General features: G+C 32.9%; 1 protein-coding gene across 6 annotated transcripts; it reads right to left on the bottom strand.

Moving 5' to 3' along the window:
• Nucleotides 1-61: 61 nt before the first annotated feature.
• LOC138329414 (uncharacterized) lies at nt 62-25931 on the bottom strand. 6 transcript variants are annotated; one of them, XM_069276396.1, is made up of 4 exons: nt 25824-25931; nt 5249-6654; nt 4286-4846; nt 62-3943 (listed from the first exon to the last, which is right to left on the bottom strand). In XM_069276396.1, the coding sequence occupies exons 2-4, from the start codon at nt 6555-6557 to the stop codon at nt 3819-3821; spliced, it is 1995 nt and encodes a 664-aa protein (XP_069132497.1). In that variant the 5' UTR covers nt 6558-6654; nt 25824-25931; the 3' UTR covers nt 62-3818. The 6 variants fall into 6 exon arrangements, with proteins under 6 accessions (XP_069132497.1, XP_069132498.1, XP_069132503.1 ...); XM_069276397.1 differs by lacking the exon at nt 25824-25931 and adding an exon at nt 16305-16625; XM_069276402.1 differs by lacking the exon at nt 25824-25931 and adding an exon at nt 16125-16235.
• Between the last annotated feature and the right edge of the window lie 2 nt (nt 25932-25933).

The raw sequence follows: 25933 nt of genomic DNA, 5'->3' as shown, positions 1-25933 counted from the left end.
ACTTGACATTTATTTCGGCTATATCAGAATGCTCCTTCACAAACATAAAACAACAAATGAATATAATTATATGAATATTTTATTCCAATATTGTAATCGCTGCAACCTCTGGGTTGGTACATATCCCAATTGCACTGCTGCCCCCAAAACACGTAGATGTATCAGTGACATACACAAATGAACCGTTTATAAACAGTACTCTATATAAACAATGGTAACAATATCAACAAATGCCAAAACCAAATTGCTTCTTATCTGTTTAGAGAGGTCTCAAAATGATTGATGAATTGCTTGAAGAATGAAAACAAAAATTCACTAAATTTTTGTTTTCAGATGTTTTAAAAACTACAAATTTAATAGTGTAACCTCATTTTTTTCATATTTAATCCAACAAATCTCAAAATAATCTTACCAATAAGACAAAAGACATACTGTACAGTTTCTTACATTTATGGGTTTTAATTTTCATTATTTGCAGATTCACCAAAAATAAAAAAAAATATAATACCTTGCAAAATTCAAATCACATCAATTATACTTTAACATGTTACAATGATGATTTTCAAAAAATAAAATTTCACAAGTAAGTTCCTCCAGTAAATCACAAAATTTTACGCCATGAAAATTTAACAACCGTACAGTATGAATTATGAATTTTAGTTTACAATATTCCGATATGGTAATAGCTAAGGCAATTTGGTTCTGTTGATAAGACTAGATATGGTGTGATATGATTTTCTCCCTTGTATGGTTTGATATAACCACAAAGATATTCTGTGTTAAATCCCTCCCCAATTCACATAACATACTTCTGGGGAAAACTTCAACGTACGGAATATATAGAAAATATGATGATAGAAATTTTCAAATGATTTACAAGTATATTTGCATAAGCCCACATAGTTACAGTATAATAACATTTGGTTGATAGAAAAATACTTTAAACTATAAATAAATAAAAGTACATTTAGTATCAATTACGAATTTGTTCCATCATAGTAGGAAACACTAAAATATCATCATCATAATAGCTAAGCCATGATAATCCAGGAGCAATAAAAGTAGATTATCTCCCTTAGTCTTAAGGGCAATACATATAAAATGTTAGTAGAATGAAAATTTATTTAAATTATCTTACCAGAATTTCAAAATACAAATTTTATAGAAAAGGATTCTAACAAACATTTTATAATCTTACTTAGGTACTTGCTTTTTAATGGAAAAAAATGGAATGGGATACTATGACCATTTTCCAACTGCTTTTAATTGTATCTTAAATGATTAGTATACAAACAAATGATGTACCGATCATATTCAACTTTACGCCAAAGATTACATCATCAACCAATTTTATTGATCTTAGGACACTAATAAAAAGAAAGATATAAAATTGCCCTCTTAAATGTTGTTGTTGAAAAAATTACCAGTTTTTTTTACACATCACATATTCGCCAAATTTGATGGGATTTCATAATATATGGTTGTGTCATTATATTAATCGTGATTGAGTTATAAATAAAGGATAAGAGGGTTATATACTTTGTCTTGGTTATGACAATGTAATATCTATATGGTCTATACTGTATCTATTGGCGTCTCTGATATATGAAAGTTTAATTTCTTTGCTCCTAAAATTTGATAATGAACTTTCAAGCCTATATATAAAGTATCAATTTTATAAAGTTCCTATTAGTTATCATGGAAATTTGACTTGATTTTCAATACATTAAAAATAAGACCGGTACATCAGAAATAATAAGAAAATATGTAGAAAACACTTCATACAAATCAGATTCACATAGTACAATAATGAGAAGTGTTAAATTGTATTAAATATATAGGTAGCTATCATCATATAGTTTACAATTGTTTGTAGAATATACTCTTTAAATATACATAACAATGTCATTCACGTCTGGATAAAATGTTTCTAAATATAACAGTCAACTTAATTAAACGATAAGATAATTAGTAATTCATCAACACCGGTAGACAGTAGGGTTTTCTGTCCTTAAAAGCAAAAGCTTTATAACTTTGCTAGGAAAGATAATGTTATTAAGTTATTCTACATCTGTGTTATACATTCTCTTAACTAAGCAGCATTATTATTATATTGGTTATTTAGCAATACATTTATTTCGAGTTATCTGTCCTTGTTGGCAAGGACGACATTTTTCACAATCGATGACAACACTTTTATTTACCTGGTAACAGGGACAGATAGTCATACTAAATAAACAAAAGAGGAATGTCGTTATCAAAATTGTGATAAAATGACTGAAAATACAATACTTTGCTCAAATATTAAGAAAATTTCAAATTTCTACCAATCCATTAACAATGAGGAATCAATTCCATATAACCACTGCTTTTATCACATAGATCTGATACCTAGTATATGATAGTAGATATTAACTTTTCTGAAGAAGCTGTGGCATGTCACTGACTTACACTAGATAAATTATTAAGTACGTAAAACAGTCATATCAGAAAAAAATATGTTAAATAAATATCAAAAATGGTTTTCACTGAGCAGAAGTTTTCCAATGTAGTTAGTGAAATTCAAAACACTAAGTATCATAATATTTAAATAATATGTATACTCATTCCCAATCTACCTGCACATACAGTGGTTTACAAATGTGGTGTTATAAAAGCTTTGTAAAAAAAGGAAGCCATCTATGGTTGATAACAAGAGGGAAATAGTACTCTAAAGAATTCATCTTTTTGACAATTGATCAGGGTCACCATTTCTCTCTCATCTTGGTCAAAATGTTGAGACTTGTAAAGGTACATGTATACATATGTCTCTGATATTTACTATGTAAATGTACATGTATACATATGTGTCTGATATTTACCATGTATAGGTACATGTATACATATGTGTGTCTGATATTTACCAGTAAAGGTACATGAATACATATGTGTTTGATATTTACCATGCATAGGTACATGAACACATATGTGTCTGATATTTACCATTTATTGGTACATGTATACATATGTGTCTGAAAGTTAAGTTTTAACTGCTTATCAACTTGAAATTATGAAACAATCATGAATTAAACAATAACATGAAAACAACAACAATCCAAATTTAACAGAAACATATTGGAATGAGGTTTTGTGTAGAGCAGACATATTCAAGCCAAAAATTACAAAAAATAACATATTTATAATCTAACAACATTAAAACTTGATATGCAAATTTTTTTCTGGTTTCTTCTTTTGCTATTTTTAACAAAGTTACCTAGGCCTCCCCTTTCTGCAGAATTAATGTTTTATCAATAATTGCCAGAGAAAGACCGGCGTAATCTCATTCCCAACTGATTAAAGAACATCAATGTACTGCTGTATCTATGGTTATATTCTCTTTTCTTGTCTCGCCTTATAACCTTGGTCACAATTGTAAAGGAATTCTTAAAGGTGCTGTTAACCTGGAATGTTCATTGACAAGACAATAGAAACAAACAACATAATAAGTTGTGTGATATTCTGTAGGAATCCTACTTTCCTTCCAAAACACAACTGTGTATATTATATTCCATTTGAAATAATTGTACAAGGGAGGTAACCCATCAGAAATCCAAAGTCTTTCACACTATTAGAATGTTTGATTGTGTCCTCTAGGACTTGGTCTGGTGTTATGACTTTGGAAGTAACAGCTTGGTTGGTTGGACATGTTCTCTCCATGCTGGTTTGGTTAGTCCTGGCCATGGGGGAGTCTGTCTTGGTCCATGAAGGGATTCAATCTGACAGTGGTCCTGGTAGTGAAGTCCTGGTCCAAATGCAAGTGAAGTTTTTGTGGCACAGCCTCACACCCACACACCATTAGGGTTCTTGCTGACAGACAGGACTTTACTGAGTGGACTTGTAATATATTTCCTCCCTCCCAGACCGGGGTGTGGCGAGAGTCGACCCTCTAAGGCTTGTAGCACAGCTGTAAAGAGAAAAACACATTATCAACTTAAACAAATTATCAACTTCAACAAATTTTCAACTCATCAAATTATAAACAATGGCTTAAGATATGCATGAACTCATTGTATGAGAACAATATTGTATCCTGATCTTTTTCTGTTCTTTGCACTTATAAAATATAAGCGAGTATATAAACATGTACCAATTTTGTAATGTCATAATACTATATGCCCAAGAGAATAATGTAGGCACCAGGTAGTAAAATTGCCATTGTTAATGTTGGTATTGTATAAATTCTTGTTTTTAAAAAATATGTTGTTAATTATATGACTGATACTTCCTAATAAAAAAGTTTACATACCTTTACCATTTTTGCCTGATTTTTCTCCCTTACTGACAGAATTCAGTTCCTGTATATTTACTTCCTTTATCTCATTCTCTAGAGAATCCACTTCCTTCTTTTGGCTTTCCTTTTTAACATCCAGTGACTTCAGTTCCTCCTCTACCTCCTCTAGACATTTTGTGTTTGTATCAAATGTTTCTACCCCCTTTTCTATTTCCCCTTTCATTTCCTCTGTTTCTTTTTCTATTAGAGTTATCTCCCTTTCCTGCTCCTGTTTACACTCTTCAAGTTGTTGTTTTTCGGAAGTCACCTGTTTATCAAGTTCGGAAATTCTGTCATTATTCACAGCCAAGTCTTTGATACATGTATCTGTTTTACCCTTTATAAGAAGAATGTCTGACCGGTAGGATTTCTCCCGAGTTTGCTCAGCATTTATAACATCGACCCAGCTGACTGCAGAAAGCTGGACCACTTCAGCCTCGTTCTGATTGTACGTCTGCTGTAATCGTGTGATCTCCTCCCCAATGCTGTGTTTCTGGTCCAAAGCCTTACGGTCCTCATCCTCTAGAGTTACCAGTTCTGTTATAATATAAAATCACATACAATATCACCTTTTATTCATTTTCTTTTATATAATTATAAAATTGCATTTTAACAGAATGATTGTTTATCTTGTTTATGATAGTTAAAGTAAATATAAGATTAGAGATATTGATATTTCATACTGACATAATTAATTTGGTCAAACGATATGAAAATTATTATATTATTACATCTTTATGTATATATGAAGTATATAAATGTGTGGGATTGTGGTGGCAAGAAAAGGAAGATTTGATGAAAAGCAATTTAAATTGATTGCTTATCAATAAGTTCAATATACTTTTCAAATATCTTCACAGTATTTGAATGCCTAGTTGTCTACCGATAAACATTTTCCTTAATTTGCATAAAAGTACCAATGATATATATATGTCATACCTGTATCGATTAATTGTAACTGTGACTCCTGCATCCTTATCCGTTCCTTCTGCTGTGATAACAACCTCTGCATCTTGACCACCTGAGGGTCAGGTTCAATGACCTCTTTGACACCGACGAACCCGTCGCCACTCTGGCGTTCATCAGGCATGGTGTACTCCTCTATAAGTACCTCCTTACGTGAGGACTTCAGGATATCTGGGAAGTTACTGTCAAGGTCGTATTCCTCAACTTCACTAGTGACGGGTCGTGCATGGTACACAGGGAGACTGCCTATTGCCTGTGCTGGCTGAGTCAGATCGAGGCTGTCTGTCCTCTGTTTTTGCGGAACTGGTTGGAATGCTGAAGGTCGCGAAACATTGTTTTGCACCAATGGCAAGATAGAAATACTAGGTCCATTGTTACTATGGTTACCTACACTGGGTTTTACATTTCCATGGTTATTGGAGATACCAGGTTTTTGATGATGAGAAAATGAATGACTGGTTGTGTTGCTATGGTTACCTCCAGTCTGCTGAGGGTTGTAAGGGGAGGCAACTCTGTGATGTTCAGTTCTGTGTTGAGCCTGCCGTGTGCGAGGTCCATTATGTTGTGGATAAGAAGGATGTGGATCTGGATTTACATGAGTTCTTTCCCTTGGATACACATTTTTCCCCTTCATTTGGGAATGATGCTGAACACGAGGGTCAAGGTCAGGTTTCACACGAGGGTCAAGGTCAGGGTTATAACCATTATGGTTATTAAGGGGTTGAATGTTCGGTTGGGGTTCTCCTCCATGTGTAGCTTTCAAGCGAACCCCAACTCCGTACACTTGGTTCTGTTGGGCCTCCCGGTGTCGAGGCAAGACTGGCTGAGAATTCACAGAACTTGTCTCATGTTTGTCCAAGCTCTTTCCTGTCTGTAAATATCTTTGTCGTTGCCTTGCCCCCTCAGGTACAACATTGTGAGCACCACTAAATGTTAATGACCTACGAATTGCTGTATCCCGCGGAGGAGACGTGAAATTTACTTTTGGTTTTTCATTCTCCTTCTGAATTTCCGCAGGTGAAATGTCTGTCTTTTGTTTCCCAGAGTGTCTCAATAATAAATGGACCTCTGTGGAATATTCTCCCCATTTCTGTAAAATCTTCACTGGACATTCATCCGGTAGAAGTGGTCGTTCATTTTCTCTCCATTTCTCTATGAGTGTGAAACGGCCAGTTTTGCCCATAGCATGGGCAAGTGCTATCACCACATCCTGGCAGGTAGAGTTCTCTGTTACTCCACACACAACTCGAAGTATTCCATCTACACGCACCTTTAACTCCATTACGAAAACACAATCACATGGAATTCATCGAAGATTTGTAAAACATTGGAGGAAGTAGGTTGTTTTCTCATGTTGGAGATCCAGTTGTGTTCTTTACCTGAAATAGAAAAGAGTAAGATATGAATCCACCAAATACATCATATTCTGTTTGTAATCCACCAAATACATCATATTCTGTTTGTAATCCACCAAATACATCATATTCTGTTTGTAATCCACCAAATACATCATATTCTGTTTGTAATCCACCAAATACATCATATTCTGTTTGTAATCCACCAAATACATCATATTCTGTTTGTAATCCACCAAATACATCATATTCTGTTTGTAATCCACCAAATACATCATATTCTGTTTGTAATCCACCAAATACATCATATTCTGTTTGTAATCCACCAAATACATCATATTCTGTTTGTAATCCACCAAATACATCATATTCTGTTTGTAATCCACCAAATACATCATATTCTGTTTGTAATCCACCAAATACATCATATTCTGTTTGTAATCCACCAAATACATCATATTCTGTTTGTAATCCACCAAATACATCATATTCTGTTTGTAATCCACCAAATACATCATATTCTGTTTGTAATCCACCAAATACATCATATTCTGCTTGTAATCCACCAAATACATCATATTTTGTTTGTAATTCAAGGACTTACATTTTGCTTATAATACAAGCTGCAATCTGTATTACCATTCTTACTAAAAACTCCTTGCTTATACAGTACATAAAACATGTTTATAACGAACATGCTCACAAAAAATTCATGGTAATAACATAGAAATTTTCCTGTCCCATCTATCTTCCTGTAAGATGTCTATGATATGTTGTAATATTTTTGTTGGTCCCTAAAGGTTTGTTATAACTCTGTTTTATTATAGTATTTTAGTTCTACCTTATAATGATTTTCACTTTTTTAAGTGAAATAAATTTCCTTCCATTAACTTCCTGTAGTTTTTTTCTAACACTATATTCCTCTTGTGTAATTAAGTATGTCTTTTTTCATTTTATTCCATTATATTCGACTGATTATATTTAATTTGGTATGGTAACTCAAAATTCTGTTACACAAGAATACTAAAAATAGCTTTATTTTACTAGTTATACATTAAATAGTACATTAATCATGCATAATTAGTGTACTGTTGCAGAATTAATGCAAAATAGATAATCAAAATACAACGAGTCAGTACAATTAGTATAATACAAACTGTATGTTGATGATAAAAACAGAAATATAACCAGTCATGTATGTAAATGTATATAGTAAAGGTACACTTATAACAGAACTCCAACAGAGAATACCTAAGTAATAAGTTAGGTAAACATCGTGTCACTAATAGTATACAGTGATACTTTTTCCAAAATAAAGAAAAAAAACCGTCAGTAACAAGATATAACAATATAAAGAAGATACTGTATACTAATTATGTGATACACATTATTTAAATTATTCCTGGATCCCATGCACACTATGTAAATTACCCCTAATATCGTGTCTGATGTTTGTAGATTTTAAGCGCACGCAGTATCGTATAGCTAGTGTTGAGTAACAACATTTGCATAAAAGGTTTAAATTCTCAAAGAAACACATAAAAATGTACTTATATCTAGGCATACAATATATAGGAAGCTAGTGACATCAAACATACACTGTATATAGGTAGTGATACTATAGACATACAATATACAGGTATAGGTAAAGGTGAGAGCTCATTGTCTTGTGACACATCTGTGAGTTACACTCTGATAAGCTTACGAAAGTTAATGTCAGAAATCCGCTGATTGATTCAAACCACAATGCACCAGCGACATCAAAGATTGCCTTTATATCTACATAGGTAAAATGTACTGTACATATATGTCTCTCCATGGAATGACAACAATCTTCTTACTGGCCTGGGATGAACCGGGTCTGTCACCGGTCACTAGCTGTATAATTAATGTCTTTTTTACCTGGGTGTACTACACCGATCTATCAGGATGAGAGCCAGGACTCTGTAGCTTACATTAGGACCTGGGCCAATATATATTAGATATACTCTAGCAATAGGATTAATCTAACTATATAAAGATATACATGGATAGTATTTTGAGAATGTATCAGGATTATAGGATATCTACAGACGTAATAGCTGTAGGGATCAAGATCTTAACATAGATGTTTTAGGATTAGGTTCTAGTTCCAAAAGATGTATACCCTTATTTAGGACCGTCTTTTTACTAGAATTTTATCTCTTTAGATGATATATTATAATACCACAAGGCCTCTATCTCTGGGTAGCGAGTTTGAATCCCATGTTAGACAGTTGCCAGGTACTGACCATTGTTCAGTGTTTTTTCTCTGGGTACTCTGGCTTTACTCCTGGTCCAACATCTAAAACCACTAATCAGCAGTCAGTAGTAGATCTAGACAACTACCCTACACAGGGTTCAAACTTGTGACCAAGAGATGGAAGCCTAGGGCATGTGTGGTAATTATATATGGAGAAATATCAACCACTCGGCCATCTCGGTCCTGTTTAATATATTTAGGAAATTAGGATCATATATCATGAGGATGAAGCCACTGTCCTGTAGATTGAATACTGCCTGTATAGATGCATGTAGATGATAGTGAAACATCACAAAAGGAAAAATTTGTCCATTAAAATATTTTTACAATATTTACAGATGCTCATTCTCAGCAGGCTATATATATGTAGTCAATATAGACTCTAGTTTGAAGCCCTTTGTGTATTTAAGATAAAAAAGATACCTTTTGATGGAAAAGCTTTCCTCAGCCCAGTACGACCCATCTAATGGATATTGTGGCCAGGATTACTTTGGACAGTCCTTAATGTATTAAGACAGATAGAATCATCTCGGGGATATAGGCAATCCCTATGTCTACGAATAACCCACTTAGTCTACACCTTAAAACCTTCTGATTATATTTGTTGTTGTTTTTTAAACAGGAAACTTCTATCACAGGAGGAAACATTGTATGAGTCATTGACGAGATGAGATCCACAATGAGGAATACTTCACACAGGTGGTGTACATGTGGGTATAATGTCCACACCTCCAATATATCACAGGTATAGAATTCTAGGTACAGCATTTTACAGCCCAGAACACAATATCCATGCTGCCAGAATTAGAATAGGTCTGCATATATACTGACTAGTCAAACTTATAGCTTTTATACCCAGGTGCTATATGGAATCTTAACAAAACAACCTTCCGTGAGATTCATATCCCCAAGTTTATATGAAAATATCTGGAATACACCCCCATATCTATCTATTTCATTTATAAAGGAATCTGCCTAAGTACCTATTTTATATGAATCTTGAATCAGTGGTATTTTCATGTCTCCACCCATGTTTTTATACAAATATACGTAAAGGCAAATCCTTCAAATAAGTCCTTTTCAGTGTAATTGACAGATTTTTTTTTTTGTGTTAACAACTCCAAATTTTAGCTTTCTTGACCTATACAGTCATTTTACTACTACAGTAAATAGTGACTTGGACAATCATATTAAAAAAAACCTAAAATACAAATTGACATAGTATTGAAGTATATTTTTAACTAATGGTAAGTAGTTGGGACAACTATATATCTATAATACACTGTATATGAAATTTTATAATCACAAGAAAAAGAGGAAAAAAGTTGACAAGAGGCATCTATTATGGTAAATACTGTGCTATATCCTTATGTATAATGGAAACAGCTCATAAATGACATTTAAATGGAGGGGGCTTATTAGTGAACATGGGGCCTATATATGCTGAATTACTACAAATTTACAAAGACATACTTCAAAATTTACTTCACAACTAAAACCTAGAGATCAAAACACAGTAGAACTTTAATATTTCCTGTGACAGATCAACTTCACAATACAGTGACCATCTAGTTTATATAATTGCTTCCATTAAAGGCATTATTAGTAAACTCTCCGCTTCCTGTGCATTATCGAAAGTCTTTGTCAGTCCTTCACTGCGAGTAAAAGCCGTTTGGAATTTTACAGAAAGTACTCATTCAAAACTTGGGTGATTTTTACCAAACAGGATTTAATTCCTTCTTTGTGAATAATCATTCTCCGTGAGATAGTATTTACATTTAATTATTGAACGCATACAAACTTAATCTCGGGTTAACGTACGCCTAAGATCAGTTGTCCTATCTCAAGCAGTTATTAAATCCATAGTTATCATTGAAGACGAACAAAATGACATTTGAGACATTTTAACATGTAATGCACACATATGCAGGAAGTATTGTATTATTGATGTGACCTTCACGGTGACATTAAAAAACATAATATCTATTGACCATTGTTCTCTCTGATATGATAATGATATCATATGTACCGTAATATATACTGTACAGGGTATCTAATTTGTATATCGGGTGTATACACATGTAGTACCCGGGTACCTTCAATCCTTTAATTGTGATTCCTTCTAACTTATATCAAGGATAGCATTCTATCAATAAAGCTGTTAAATAGGTCAGGTCGGTGCCCCCCCCCCCCCCATCCCGATATAATTACTGAATTATTAATGGGAGTGCGGAGGGGAGGGGGGGGGGAGAGAGAGATGGTGACAGGTGGCATATAGTACCCAGGGTACATTATTTTATATTGAGGGCAAGAACTTTTATGACCATTAAACCTAGGAATTTTATGTTCAGATAAGGCAAAGCCCTACTAATTAGTAATGATTCTAATAAAGTGAACTTAGACCTGATATGTGTAAAGTCAGCAGTAAGCCAGCTGGTATTTTATTTGTTAATTTACCCTTTATCATTCATTAACATTTTAGGTTTTTATTACTTATTTTAGTACATTAATTAACTTCTTAAAATGTTTCAAATTAAAAGATTCTACTTATATGATTTTAAACGTATTCAGTTGATTGAACATACAATTAATATAAGAAAAGAGTAAATATCAAACAAGAAAAGCGTAATTGTTAAAAGCTTTTTGTAGTATAAGTGTTAAGACCAAACTGATTCTCTCAGTGATTGCAGCCTTGATTTGTGACAGAATTGTTTTGCAGTTAATTACCATAGAAAAATTCATTAACTATCACCTATCATTTACTCAAAAAAATTTGTAAACATTATAAAGAGTTTAAATGAAATATTCATGAATGGATAAATATAAATAAGCTGTACCTACCACAGTAATGAAGTACTAGTCTGTATCCTAATAAGAAATCAGAACATAAGGAGACTGGGTCGGAAGGGAGAGATAAGGGAGGCCTACAACAATGGGTGATCACTGTCAATTAGCATTGTTATCTAGTCCTTATAGACCACAGTGTCTGGTCTGTATCAGGACCAGCCCAAGGGGCACCAAAGGGAGGTCACTCTCAACATAGACAAGGTATGCGATGGGGGATTTCAAGCAGTGTATAATGCTAAATGTGGACAGATGGATGACCAGATATCTGTACCATTACTTCATTCATATATAAAAGTAATAATCTTAAACTTCATAAAACAGACAAGTAAATTTTTTTCTCAAAGACTTCCGAAATAATGCTATCAATAATACAACTATCGTCACAAACTTCAGTTTCTTCATAACATTGCTCAAAGGGGCCACTAACAGTGACTGAGTGGTTTAGGTGTTCAATCATTTTAGGTTTTAAGTTTGAATATTTTTCTGGCTTTCCATAACTTTTTCATTCATGACCTTAGCTGTCACATCAATAAATTACTTTTCCACAAGTGTCAGAAGATAGGTGACCTTCCCTGGATAAGAGAACACTCCACAGCCTTAAAATGTCCCTTTATTAGAACATTTTTGTGTGCAAAGCTAGGTGGGAGAACATTTTCCATGTACTTTGTCCTGGAGAATATATGATTATCTGTGGAGCAGGAGAAAATTTCTGAAATGTCTTCCAGGTATCATTTCCCTGAGCATCCCTGGGCAGGAGATCAATTCCATAGCGTTTCTGGCCTGGAGAACATAGTAATTGTCCCCTGAAGAACCTAACTGCATGATAAAGTAATAAATCCTGACCAGATTAGTCGCCCAGCACAGGACAACTGGACTACATCACTGTCATCGAATACAGTGTGATCTAGATTTTGTGAGAACAGAAAATACAATGTCAGCTATCTTCAGCTTAAATTTATCAAAACACATCTACATGTACCAAAGACCCGTTGCATGCCTCATTTTAAATGGTTGACTGAATAAACATGCCGACAGAATAATTATACTGGTCATATAAAATTAGCTCACTGCAGTACTTATCAACATAGTTGTGAAATGAGTCCATATATAGTGACGTTACTAAGCAATATCAGACTTTTTGTGGAAACTAAGCTCACTATCGCATTGTACTAATTACCCACCCATTTACAATGACTGTAAAAAGATTTAACCTATGGTACACTTGAAAAATACTTCTGCAACATGAATAGAAATGGAACTGAATTTGATTATAAGTTTGCATTTAGAAAAAAAGCTTATTTTGTTTTCTCCTTAGAAAACAAACTTCATAATTATAACCAAAAAGATTTGTACTGCTTCAACTGAAAATATTACAAAGATTAAAATATCACATTTTACTTTTCAATTATCATCACCAGCACCAAAGACATCCAAAAGAAAAGAATACTTTGACAAAGGCTACACGACATTAGAAAACTTCTAAATGTTACGATGTTTATTACCTCCAGGCATGCAAGAGTTCCATTAGAACCAATGATGAAAAGGTAATAACAAGGGATTCAAACTGTTAAGGAGATTATAGATTCCATCTAGAGAAAAGATAACACCATGTAATAACATGACAGCATCAAGTTACCTCCCCTTATTATCCACAAGGTCATGGAGGTTGGCATGACCACTGTCAATGACATTGAAATGTCTTTTTCTATTGTGTGAGGAGTTAAGGATAGAACCTGACACCCAAGGTGACAAGCCTGTCTTTAGATGATAGGGTAGTTTTACCCTTGGAGATATCGTACAGGAAATAGTGAGCGTTGATTGGTCCAGAGGCTATGCGGAATGTTATCTCTTTCATGCCTGAATGATCAGGGCCCAGAGGGGTGAAACAATGGTTGACTTGTATAACAACACACACTTCTATGGTGTCTATAGCATCGCCATCAACACATGTACAGCATTGTAATGTAACATATAAGTAACACATCCCAGACATGCAACTTTAAAGAATCACACGTTTTGTAGGTAAAATGATATTAATTCCCTGTGCTCTCTATTCACATGGAAACAATACAATAATGTTACAGTATTTCTATTAGCTAAGCTATTGTTCAATGATGTGGCAAAGAATAACACACAAACACATGCATAAATAAATGTCTTTTTCAGATTTAAATAAAAAGTCGCTCTATCACATGATTTCAATTTGCTTTCACGGATAAACAGCTTTGTAATCTTCATTTTCAAAACCATTCATTTATAAGTTGTTGTTTTACTAATACGATCAACAAAGAGAGGGGGTCGTTAAATATTAATGCTGATGTGTGTTACAACTCTAATGTTTTTTTTCTATACATTAGAACCGTGCAGGCCCATCAATTTTTCATCAGCCAGGTGCTTGTGCCTAGTACAAGAAGCCCTACCCTACTCATGGCCCTAACTAGGCTCTATAGTGGAGTCCCGCAGGACCCTAATCTTGGCTCTAAAACAGTTAAGGCTATTGTGTGTCTGGTATTAATCAGTCCAATCAAGCTGTCAGTACAGGAAATTTAATTTCCAATTTCTACCCACTGGTAGTATTAATGGCTGCTGAGTTAATATACAGTTATAATTATTGAATGATCGCACCAGCCTGTTCTGGTATTCAAATATAACCGATGAAAAGACAGTCTGAAAATTTTGCCTTTTATTCATTTTAAGTCAAATTCAAATATGAACCTACTTTTGCGCAAGATGTATAGTAAGATTCAGCTAAACACCCTTATAGATTTGGGTCTGCCTTAATTAGTTACAGATTTGAGTCTTTGTCTGTGATCTGTGATAGCTATATAGAGTCTACCAGCACATGTGATGTGATTTGGTTGACACATATCTGATATATTCATACAACATCTGTAATACACATTTTAGTCAACTGCTTTGACATTCATAATTGTGTCAACAACTGTGATGAATTTGAGTCAGTATAACTGACATACCAGGTAATAAGTTTTCGTCAATCATGTTTGGATCAAAACATGTGACATGGTAGAGTCAAGATCTGTGATGTGTTTGAATAAGATCTTGATCTGTCATGTGTTTGAGTCAGCATCTGTAACATATGTTTTGAGTCAGTATGTGATGTACATGTGATTGCATGTCAAGTCTACATATGAAAATGTTTAGGTCAACATTTGTAACATACAATTCAAAATTTGTAAGCATGCGATTTGTAAAATTGTAATTATAAGCAGTAATTGAAGCTACAACATCCCAGACTAAGGATCTGTTTTTATTGATATCAATTTTGAGTCAGACTTAATTAACATATATATACTGGATATATAGTAGTTTGTGATAGAAAAATAACAGTTCCCTATGATATTGTATGCCCAAGTTGTTTTAATTATGGCGTTATTGTATAATTGAAATGACTTTCAAAAAAATATGTTTTCGTGACTGACAAAATTCCTCACCCTATTCTTCTGTGTATATTTCCTATGTTTTGACTGTAAATACGTCTTTTGCAGTCTCTAGAAGTTTTGAAATAACAAATCAGCTATAAATAGCGAATTTACTCTGAAGATTTTCAGAGTTATTTTTGAAAGGGATACATAGCCTGAATGTCAATAAGATTAAATATCACCAGCCTTTATTAGAAATAAATAGCATGCCCAGAATTCCTTTTATTTATCTACCATATAGAGCGTGTTCAGAAAATCCCAACAAGTCACACATTTACTGTTGTAGATAAAATCCATTTCAAAATAAAGTTTGCATAAAACACTTCATTTTCATTCAAACATTTAAATGTTGTGACGTAAAGCTACACAATATATACCTGTACCGTATAAACGTTTAACCTTGATAACACAAGTTCTAGGCTTATATTTACCGTTGTTGTCTTTGGAACTTTTGTACAAACCTTCCGTATACCTATATACCAGGGAATTTCTGTTATATCAAGTCCAATAGCTCCATTTCTACAGCTGTTTATCACCACATAGACTAAACTATGTCCATATGAGACTCTGAAAAGACTGACCTAAAAATGATTGTATCTAACAATATACCAGTATATATCTGCTGGTATATATATATATATCAACGTAGGTAAATTTAAATAGCCAACAGACATACAAAGGCCCTGGCACTGTGCATATACATAATTTATAATTTGATATTTCTTTTGATTAACATTATAAATGACGCATGTCATGCATGTCTGTAACCTCACAGCGACAAATTTAAATATATTAATGAAATTGTTTTAAAACAAAAGTAATAGATACGACATGAAATGTATCTAATGCTTTTGTATTAAACAAAATGCTACAGATTATCATATATACAAATATGGATTTTTTTTTATGAATTCTAAATTGCCTACCTTGTGTGTGTCAGCATGTATACATCCAGTTTGTGTTAGTACTGACACCTACACTTGTCTGTATGAGTATATAGTATGACACATGTGAACTATCCAGACCCTAGTCATACCTATATCAGTCTTTGTAAAGATTTTCCGACGCTTCAACAATAGGTATATATACCCTACAGACCTCCTTACCTATAGATACTCGGACTAAGTCCTGCCCCCTGCAGTTTTCTTTGGCCCTGCATGTCAACAAACACTCCACACAACAATAGGAAGACGGCCAGCCTGATACACTCTGATCCCTGTTAAATCACTACACTACAATGAAATTATGACAAACTCCACACCATGTAACAAGTGCTTCCTGCGCGCTGTCATGATTTCCACGCCTCGACGACCAGCAATAGAATCAAGCAGACACCGTGAGATTCCGCTTCATAGGCTTAGGTGTGAGATGTGGATACACATTTTATGTCCAACTCTATAAATCCATTATAAATTATACCCCCACACACAGATCATTACAGGCACAGCATATGGCCATGTTTACCTGTGTGAAGTGACCAACATAAGGTAATACACTCGAGTAAAATATTGCATGGTCATTCAACCGGAACAAAATAGGTCAATTACATATATGAAAGCCTTGTACAAATTATCAGAGAAACTTATCTAGAAGAATTCTCTTTCAATTGTCAAGCAATTATTAGAAAAGAACCATGTAGCTGTCAGAAAGATGCCCAAAGGGCCTGTATGCTAACTGCTTTATAAAACCTTCAAGTTGATCTTATTCCTACTTACCTACGTCAAACCTTGTTCACACAAATTCGACAGAACCACAAATTCAAACTCTTGCATCAGTTTAATAGAATAAATAGAGAAAGATTAATTTCTTTGTTAGGATTAGCAAAATACTTCACATAAAAAGTTACAAGTTAAGAGTTTGATATCTATAGTGAAAAGTCACAACAAATTAGTGAGGTTACATAGATGTATCAGTCAGTTCACCTTAACAAGCTCACTCACTGTGATAACAGCTAATAAAGTTCACCTATATATGTTTAGAAAGAAAACATGACTTTAAAGAGATTTTCTAGTGAAGAACATTTATAGCTTCCTCCCCATAAACAACTGTGTTTATAGGAAACTAAACAATAGAAAATTTGTTTAACAGCCTAAAGTACAATAATCTTTCCATATGTGACAGGAACGTACTGTTGGTTTTACATTGCTATACATCCTTTTAGTTTAACAGTAGGGTTGTTTAAGGACAAGTTACACTATAAGTAGGATACAAGACAACTGGTAATGTTTTGGGAGGCTGTGGTATCTTTGTCTTCTTGTGATAGAGTGAAACTAGCTACCTTCAATTGATAATGCTATCTTATAATTACTGAAACATTCTGCACAAGACCATCTATTGCATTATATTTACTCACAAGGACCAAACCTTCAAAAAACTTCAGCAAGGGTTAATTCTTTATGGCCAAAAGTGAACCACATTTAAAGGCCCACTACCTTTCCGAAACGGCTTTTAATTTTCAAAATGGGAAATTAAAACGACATTGATATTTTTGTATAGTCGCTAAAGTTATTAATTAACTTCCCGTTAATACTACACATGTCATCACATTCTGAACAATTTGATTAAAATAAATAAAATGTTAATTTTCATAACGTGGGTCGTCTTATGTTTCCTGCCATCGTCCTAAATACCGTGCGGTAGTTGACTATCACTGCGCCAGACGACAAAACAGCGAAATAACTCTCCACTGTTATCAAACATTACGCAGGAAATCTTGCATATGTTTGGTGTTGTTAACTCATCTTAGGCCATTGGTATATATTTTCTGATGTTATTAATGTTTTTAAGAAACCTTTATGTTTTCCTCTGGAAAGGTAGTGGGCCTTTAAAGAAGACAAGACTTCTAACTAAGTTTACTTTGGAAGGTGTTGTTTTTTCAAAAATGGTGTCATCAAGAATATTCTACCATGCATGAGTATATACGTATACAGTATGTAACAGAATAAATTGAAGATCAGTGAAATCAAATTTTGGCAATAGACGGGGCCATGTAGGTGCAGATAACACATTAACAAACTTATCAAGGTTATAGAGGATACAAAACGCTATTGCAATAAGCATAATCTTCATTGAGTTACTCTAATAAAGCAGACATGGCCAGGTTTGGACAGAAAGTTCTCTAGACCGTTGAGAAAATATCACATCTGGAATTTACAAAGGATGCAATCAGATAATATTAATTATAGATTCAAATTAATGAATATCATAACACGTACTGGAGAGTAAAAAGATAGCTTTACTATGCATTGATAAATTTGAAATCTAAGGAAACTTATAAAACAGGAAACAGATGCACAAAATTAGTACAATATGCAGACTCGCATGTTTTATGGTTAGTTGTACAGTCATGTATGTTCTCAGGCTTTGACCTCCCGGAAATCATGTTATTGTTTCACTTGGTGGAATACATGTATGTTTAAAAATTCTTTCGCTTTTCAACAAACAAAAAAAATTCAGTTGTTCAACTAAACAATGAGTTGACCCGATTTACAAACAATGAAGGTCAAAGTTAGAAAACCTATGGGCGATGATAGACATGACTATAACATAAACACTAGTACTGATGTTTATGATATACAAGTGTTCCCATCAATATTTTAAAAACAGTTATGAATTTTTTAAATTCAGATTTTTTTATAGCCAACCAGTATTTGTCATTCAAAGTTACTATAAACAATGGTGAATTGCCACTATTGTTAAACGGTAAAACCCATGGCAAACATTGTCTAAAACAATAAAAACACATTTTACAAAGGCCGGATGCAAATCAACCATGTTAAACTAAAGGGAATTTAAATCATGATAAAAACTCATTAAAGGAGAATGCATCCTGTCTGTTTTACATAGCATTAAAACTAAATGAGGCAGATAGAACATCAAACGGAAATCATCAAACATCCTAAATGACTACAACATGCTTTCAATCTTCATCTCCCTGAGTCTGCATATATTACTTTTGTATTTAGCTGTTTAATTTCAAACTCAAAGCTGCTTTACTCATTCACCCCTGTAATTCCATAATGAACTGTCCCAGTCTTAGATAGGAAGAGTTCAAATGTGTCCTCAGGGGTGAATAGGGTGCTCACACATAAAACATCAGATGTATTAGATTAATGTTTTTGTTTTTCAAATTTATCAAAATATGTTATCTTTTCATGCTACGATCTAAAACCCTAAATATTGGCATTGTGTTAACTACATCTTTATGACAGGACTGGGATTTCTCTTTAAATTTTATGACATAACAAACACAATTTTATGTCTTTACAAACAAAATTTTATGTCTGTACAACAAACATTTATCTGCCTTACATTTAGTTAACATTCTAACAGCCAGGGTCACATTGAGGATGTGCCAGATATCGATTTACATGGTAGAAGAAAGTTGGAGTACCCAGAGAAAAAACCAATTACCTGTCCTCAGCATTCAGTATCTAGCAAATTGCAACTGCCCCACATAGGATTTGAACTCGGAACCCAGAGATGGAGGGCTTGTGGTAATATATTTGGATATCTTAACCACTCGGCCACCGAGACTACAAATGTCTTTACGTACATACAATGATCATGATGTACAATATCTCAATGTGCTTTAGTTGAGATTCTAGATAAACACAGAAGATTAGATTTTACTGCATTTTTCCCCCTGTGCAATAACATTTTGATGATTCTGTTTTCTTTAGGAGCTGAAAACAGCTCAATATGGTATACTCACTCAAAAACTATATTAAGTAAAGCTTATAAGCAACTTCCATATCCTTGTAGAAGCGCATACATTTGCACTTTATGCATTGGAGGGCACACTATGTCAGTCGTTATGTCTGCCAAGTTCTAATTAAAGTAATTTATTTACAGGAAGTCATTTACACATACGAAACTCGAGTTGGTTGTTACATTTATTAATGAGTCAGAAAGTTTAGGAGGACAACAACATGTAATATTCATTAAGCTATATAGTTTCATGCAATGTGGTATTTCTGACTGGTATAACGAGATTATATATCTTACATGTAGTGTGGTATTTCTGACTGGTATAACTAGATTATATATCTTACATGTAATGTGGTATTTCTGACTGGTATAACTAGATTATATATCTTACATGTAATGTGGTATTTCTGACTGGTATAACTAATTTATATCTTACATGTAATGTGGTATTTCTGACTGGTATAACTAGATTATATATCTTACATGTAATGTGGTATTTCTGACTGGTATAACTAGATTATATATCTTACATGTAATGTGGTATTTCTGACTGGTATAACTAATTTATATCTTACATGTAATGTGGTATTTCTGACTGGTATAACTAGATTATATATCTTACATGTAATGTGGTATTTCTGACTGGTATAACTAATTTATATCTTACATGTAATGTGGTATTTCTGACTGGTATAACTAATTTATATCTTACATGCAATGTGGTATTTCTGACTGGTATAACTAATTTATATCTTACATGTAATGTGGTATTTCTGACTGGTATAACTAATTTATATCTTACATGTAATGTGGTATTTCTGACTGGTATAACTAGATTATATATCTTACATGTAATGTGGTATTTCTGACTGGTATAACTAATTTATATCTTACATGTAATGTGGTATTTCTGACTGGTATAACTAGATTATATATCTTACATGTAATGTGGTATTTCTGACTGGTATAACTAATTTATATCTTACATGTAATGTGGTATTTCTGACTGGTATAACTAATTTATATCTTACATGTAATGTGGTATTTCTGACTGGTATAACTAATTTATATCTTACATGTAATGTGGTATTTCTGACTGGTATAACTAATTTATATCTTACATGTAATGTGGTATTTCTGACTGGTATAACTAGATTATATATCTTACATGTAATGTGGTATTTCTGACTGGTATAACTAATTTATATCTTACATGTAATGTGGTATTTCTGACTGGTATAACTAGATTATATATCTTACATGTAATGTGGTATTTCTGACTGGTATAACTAATTTATATCTTACATGTAATGTGGTATTTCTGACTGGTATAACTAATTTATATCTTAGATACACTATTTACATTAGTTAACTATTATTCACATAGGAAATGTTCTATGTACAATAAAAAAAATATGTGCATTATTTGGATAGTGCATGTTCATTATTTTTTATTGGCAGTAATTATCATTGAAATGATATTTGTATACAATTGCATAAATGCATATTTTTCTGATTGTATGCATAGGCCTTTGGTGTCCTAAGGCATATATACAATTACAACGGTTCAATTTCGTTTCTTCTTTTTTTCATATAAACTAGAACACTGCATGGTCTTAAAGTTTCTATGATGTTTATGCAAGATCAGGTGATAAAACAACTTTTACAGATCACTTAATTACAAAACATATACCAATAAAATATCTGAAGTTGAATAGCTTTCATTTTTAAATATCAGTACATCCATTTCTTATATATTCCCACACAGATCCACTTTCTTGTCTATAATTTAGATCCTAATTGATGATAAATGTACAATAACATTGGGTATACTATAGATCCCACTCCACCCACCAGTAGATTTAAACATGATTCAGTCCATTCAGATAATATCTACTGGGTGTTTTAAATATCTATTATATCATAGCCATGCAGTAATAAAGAAAGCTCTTTTTTGGGGGGCTATGTTTATAAATACTTATATACCGGTCTGTTAGCGACCAAACAATAAGCGTCCTTATTGACAGATCTTGTCATTTCCATTTCCATTAGCTACCAACAATACACACAGACATTTGACACTACAATGTCTAGTCATTCTAATAGAAAATTCCCAATTTTATAGTCTGATACTGTATACCTCTCTTGGCGTCATCAAAATGACATGCACATCACCCACCAATAATATGTTTCAAAATACATGTATTTGATTATCTCCCTTGTTTCACCAACACTACCTAGCCATCATACCATCATCATACATAATTATGATATATATAAAATATATATATATATATATATATATATATTTTGATTGATTTACAATCTCTCAGTTACACTAGCAAAATATCTTACTTCCTTGAAAGATTACTTCACATAGGGTATACATATTATATTGAGTATTCCATTTTCTAAAGCAATCAGGTAATTGAATTAAGTATGCACAGATAACACATCAAAATTATAATTGAGTGTGGCAATTCAAATTTCTATGAATATTGATGCATGTTTCTATATATGTATATTTGTCACGCATATATGCTTCAGCAGACAAGATAGAGAAAACAAACATAAATAATGAATTGATTTGCAGTCAAGGTAACCAGACACTAATACAGATGAAACATGTTGTAATTACCAAAAATAAACAAATGAAATAGATGACCTAAATATCTTTGCCTTGTTGCATTATTAAATGATTAATTATCTCTAGATCAATATATTTAATCTGTATTAATTCCCAGTATACATTCAACTCTATAGCATAATTTCCGTTTCAGACTGAAAATAATCACACAACCCATTATAATCATCATATTTTGATAATGAAGTACTGACAGAGATGTAAATACAGGTAACGGAATCCAATTACCTGTTGACCTATAATCCCATCAAAATATACGAGGGTATTCAGACTTAATCAGATAATAAGGGCCAGGTTCCTATAACTCAATGGAGTGCTATATTTATATTGGAAGAGAAATCCTCAACCTTTACTTATATTTATTTATATATCTTAAATTATTACCGAGCTCTAAGTCAGAGTGTTTTGAATTTCACAGGTTCTGACATAATCACCCTAGTAAAAAAATTCCAGTGAATAAAAAACCTATTGATCAACATTAAGTACTTTTGTATCTTACATCATTATTTTCCTTTCAGTTGAATTAATTAATCTTTTATAAACACTCTGGGTCAAGCATAGTGTATACAAACAGGATTAATCAGGGTTTACTTCACACAAAAAAGGAATTTACCTAGTGTTGTTGAATATACTGATCATGAATTTCCCAGCTAGGACATTGTATTTACAGAACATACAATATTTGACCCAAATATTAGTACCCTGATCTAATAAGCACCCCTGATCCCCTTTTGAGGCCTCAAATTCACTGACATTGACTTAAACACAAACTGAAACTATGACAACTGTGAAGATGTCTCTATTTAATTTATTTTGTAAATTGATTATTGGCTTACTCTGTCCAATAATTTAATAACATGTTAGCCTAAATTTGGTGCTATCTTTTTCAAATGTTTAACCATACTGGGCGAGTACATTTAACAATATCACTTTAATCATGCCACAAGTAAAATAGTCTAAATTTATATGTTTGTCTTAAATAATGAAATGAAAAATGAAAACTGCAATGCTCTCTTTTTTTTAATTTGCATACTGGTATTTTAACTTTGTAATTATATAGTAAGAATTGAAAGATTATTTTGATTTAAGGATATATGATAATTTAGCACCATATAAATATTATATACAAACCCGGTGAACATGAATACCTACATGTATATGAAGTTTGGCCTGTGGTCAGCTGAATGTGTATATGTATCACATTTTATAAATGACTGCTGAAGACTTGACCACTGAAAAGGGTCATGCAGTAATAAATATCCTTAGGCAACTGTCGGTTTGACAGATCCAAATCAAAGTTAATGTATCTGAGCACAGTTTTCCCATGGAATATACACACTATTGCAATTATAGAGGATGTGCCAAGTTAAAGTCCAGCGATTAGATGTGTAATGGATAGGTATATACAGTTACACACACAGGAATGTACCTGGTTGAAACTAATGCATGATGAACAGGTGGGCAGCCACAGGTAGAAATCACAGAGTAAACATGTACACTGGAGTCTTCCTATGGTCACTCCAATTATGGATTAACTGTGTACTAGAGATAGCATTAATGCTATGTCCACACAATCTCTTTGTTCCCTAATTAGGCTTGTTGTTTACCTGAGCGGGTAGGTTACCTTATCTGTGGACTAGGACCATGGGATCAATCGGCTCAAGTGGGCTGTGTTTGATAACTAGGCAGTACCATTATGGAGATATTTCAGTCTTGATGAATTTTGTAAATGAATACATAAATATGCCACATTTCCTTCACATGAATCATAAATCATTAAACAGATGCTAGCTGTCATAAATACATAATTATGTAAAATTATCTACCACTTAATTACAGATAGAGCATAAACAACACATTTATCATTTGTACAATAATTGCAGATATTTAATTGTGTAAATATATATATATGTCTGATCAACACAAAAATACTGTACCTATAAAATCATTTATTTTGTTTTTATTATCTGCATAATCAGAACCTCATTAAGGGCATATATAGTGCCATGACACTTTTATTCTTAAGTAAACACTAAACAAGAATCAAGTTTTCACTGCAGATACATGTACATATGTATCTCTAAATTAAATTCCCAACATCTATCATTGAATTATAGATCCACACAATTTTATGAATAAAGTTTACTGATAAGTTTGTTTGCTGTACAGTATTTAATACTCCTCTTTGGCCTCAAATTTAACATATAATATTGTACAATTAATACAGATATTGTAATATGTTACCTGGTAATTATACTAGATTAATTTCAAAGATTATCTATGTTTCCTTTGTCCCATTATTTCATCATTTCGTTTATTTGATCTTTATTAATAAGTTCAAATTCGGTATTTGGCTTTTAACAATTCACCACATATTGTGGCAGATTATATAATTATTTCAGAGGCTTTAAAATAAATAGGATCTTTTAATCTGATTAAAAGAAAAACCCGATCCACCCACTCCATCAAAAATCCAAGCATTAATGACAAATACCTGTTGTTTTATTTTGCTTGGGTCTCATTTGTTTATCTGAGCTAGTTATTAGTATTTGGTTCCATAACTACATGGTAAAGACAATAATAGTTATGTCTGATTAAATGTGATCATTTTCATGGCCCATTGTTTCTGACATCAGGATAAAACAAGATACTTGCCAGTTGGTTATATATGTGCTAAAACTATTAAAATGGGTAGGTCGTAAATCAGACTGTGATACAAAATTATGTAAATTAAAGTTTACAGCTACAGCACCATGTAAGAAGATTGTTAATTGCAGATATCATTAAAATAGTAATTAACAGTTGAGAGTTTTTCTACTTTCAGTGTTTGTCACACACAGTTCTGAACTAAGTTACTCTAAATATATCATAAAAACAATCCAGAAGAGAAATTGATGAAACCAAATTGACCATACCTGATCCAGTATTGATCAGCATGCAGTTTACTTACACGACAAGACTCCTGGGTATACTGACTTAGTACACTTGCTTCAATAGAGATGTCAAACAGGTGAGTAGGTTAAAACGTCTAGACGTCTTTAATTGAGTGCGAACCAGCGGTTGTCTAAACTATGACACAATATTACCACCTCATAACCCCCACATACCTGGACACAGGTGAATCACAGATGTCAAATGAAACGAGACTGTTTCAGTACAATCGCAGTTTTCGTTCTAACTCATGTGTTTCAAATAATTCAATCAAACTATCTCACTGATCTATCCAACTTGATTAAACAAATCAATATCGAACTATTTTAAAAATACGTACCTGGTTTCTTATCTCCAGACTTTCCTTTCGTCTACCTGCTTGGCTTGTTGATTATTTTCACTTCCGGTGAATACTACGCCCAATTTGATGACGTATAACACATACACATT

Source organism: Argopecten irradians, chromosome 8 (genome assembly GCF_041381155.1).
Source record: "Argopecten irradians isolate NY chromosome 8, Ai_NY, whole genome shotgun sequence".
NCBI classification, from domain to species: Eukaryota; Metazoa; Mollusca; class Bivalvia; order Pectinida; family Pectinidae; genus Argopecten; species Argopecten irradians.
This window is presented reverse-complemented; position numbering and strand designations above follow the sequence as displayed.

Excerpts from the sequence above, each read along its gene's own strand:
- LOC138329414 (XM_069276396.1), bottom strand. The coding sequence starts at position 6,557 with ATGGAGTTAAAGGTGCGTGTAGATGGAATACTTCGAGTTGTGTGTGGA. Across the intron at positions 4,847-5,248 it reads GTTACAATTAATCGATACAG|AACTGGTAACTCTAGAGGAT; the intron begins GTATGACATATA and ends ATATTATAACAG. Across the intron at positions 3,944-4,285 it reads ATCAGGCAAAAATGGTAAAG|CTGTGCTACAAGCCTTAGAG; the intron begins GTATGTAAACTT and ends TTCTCTTTACAG.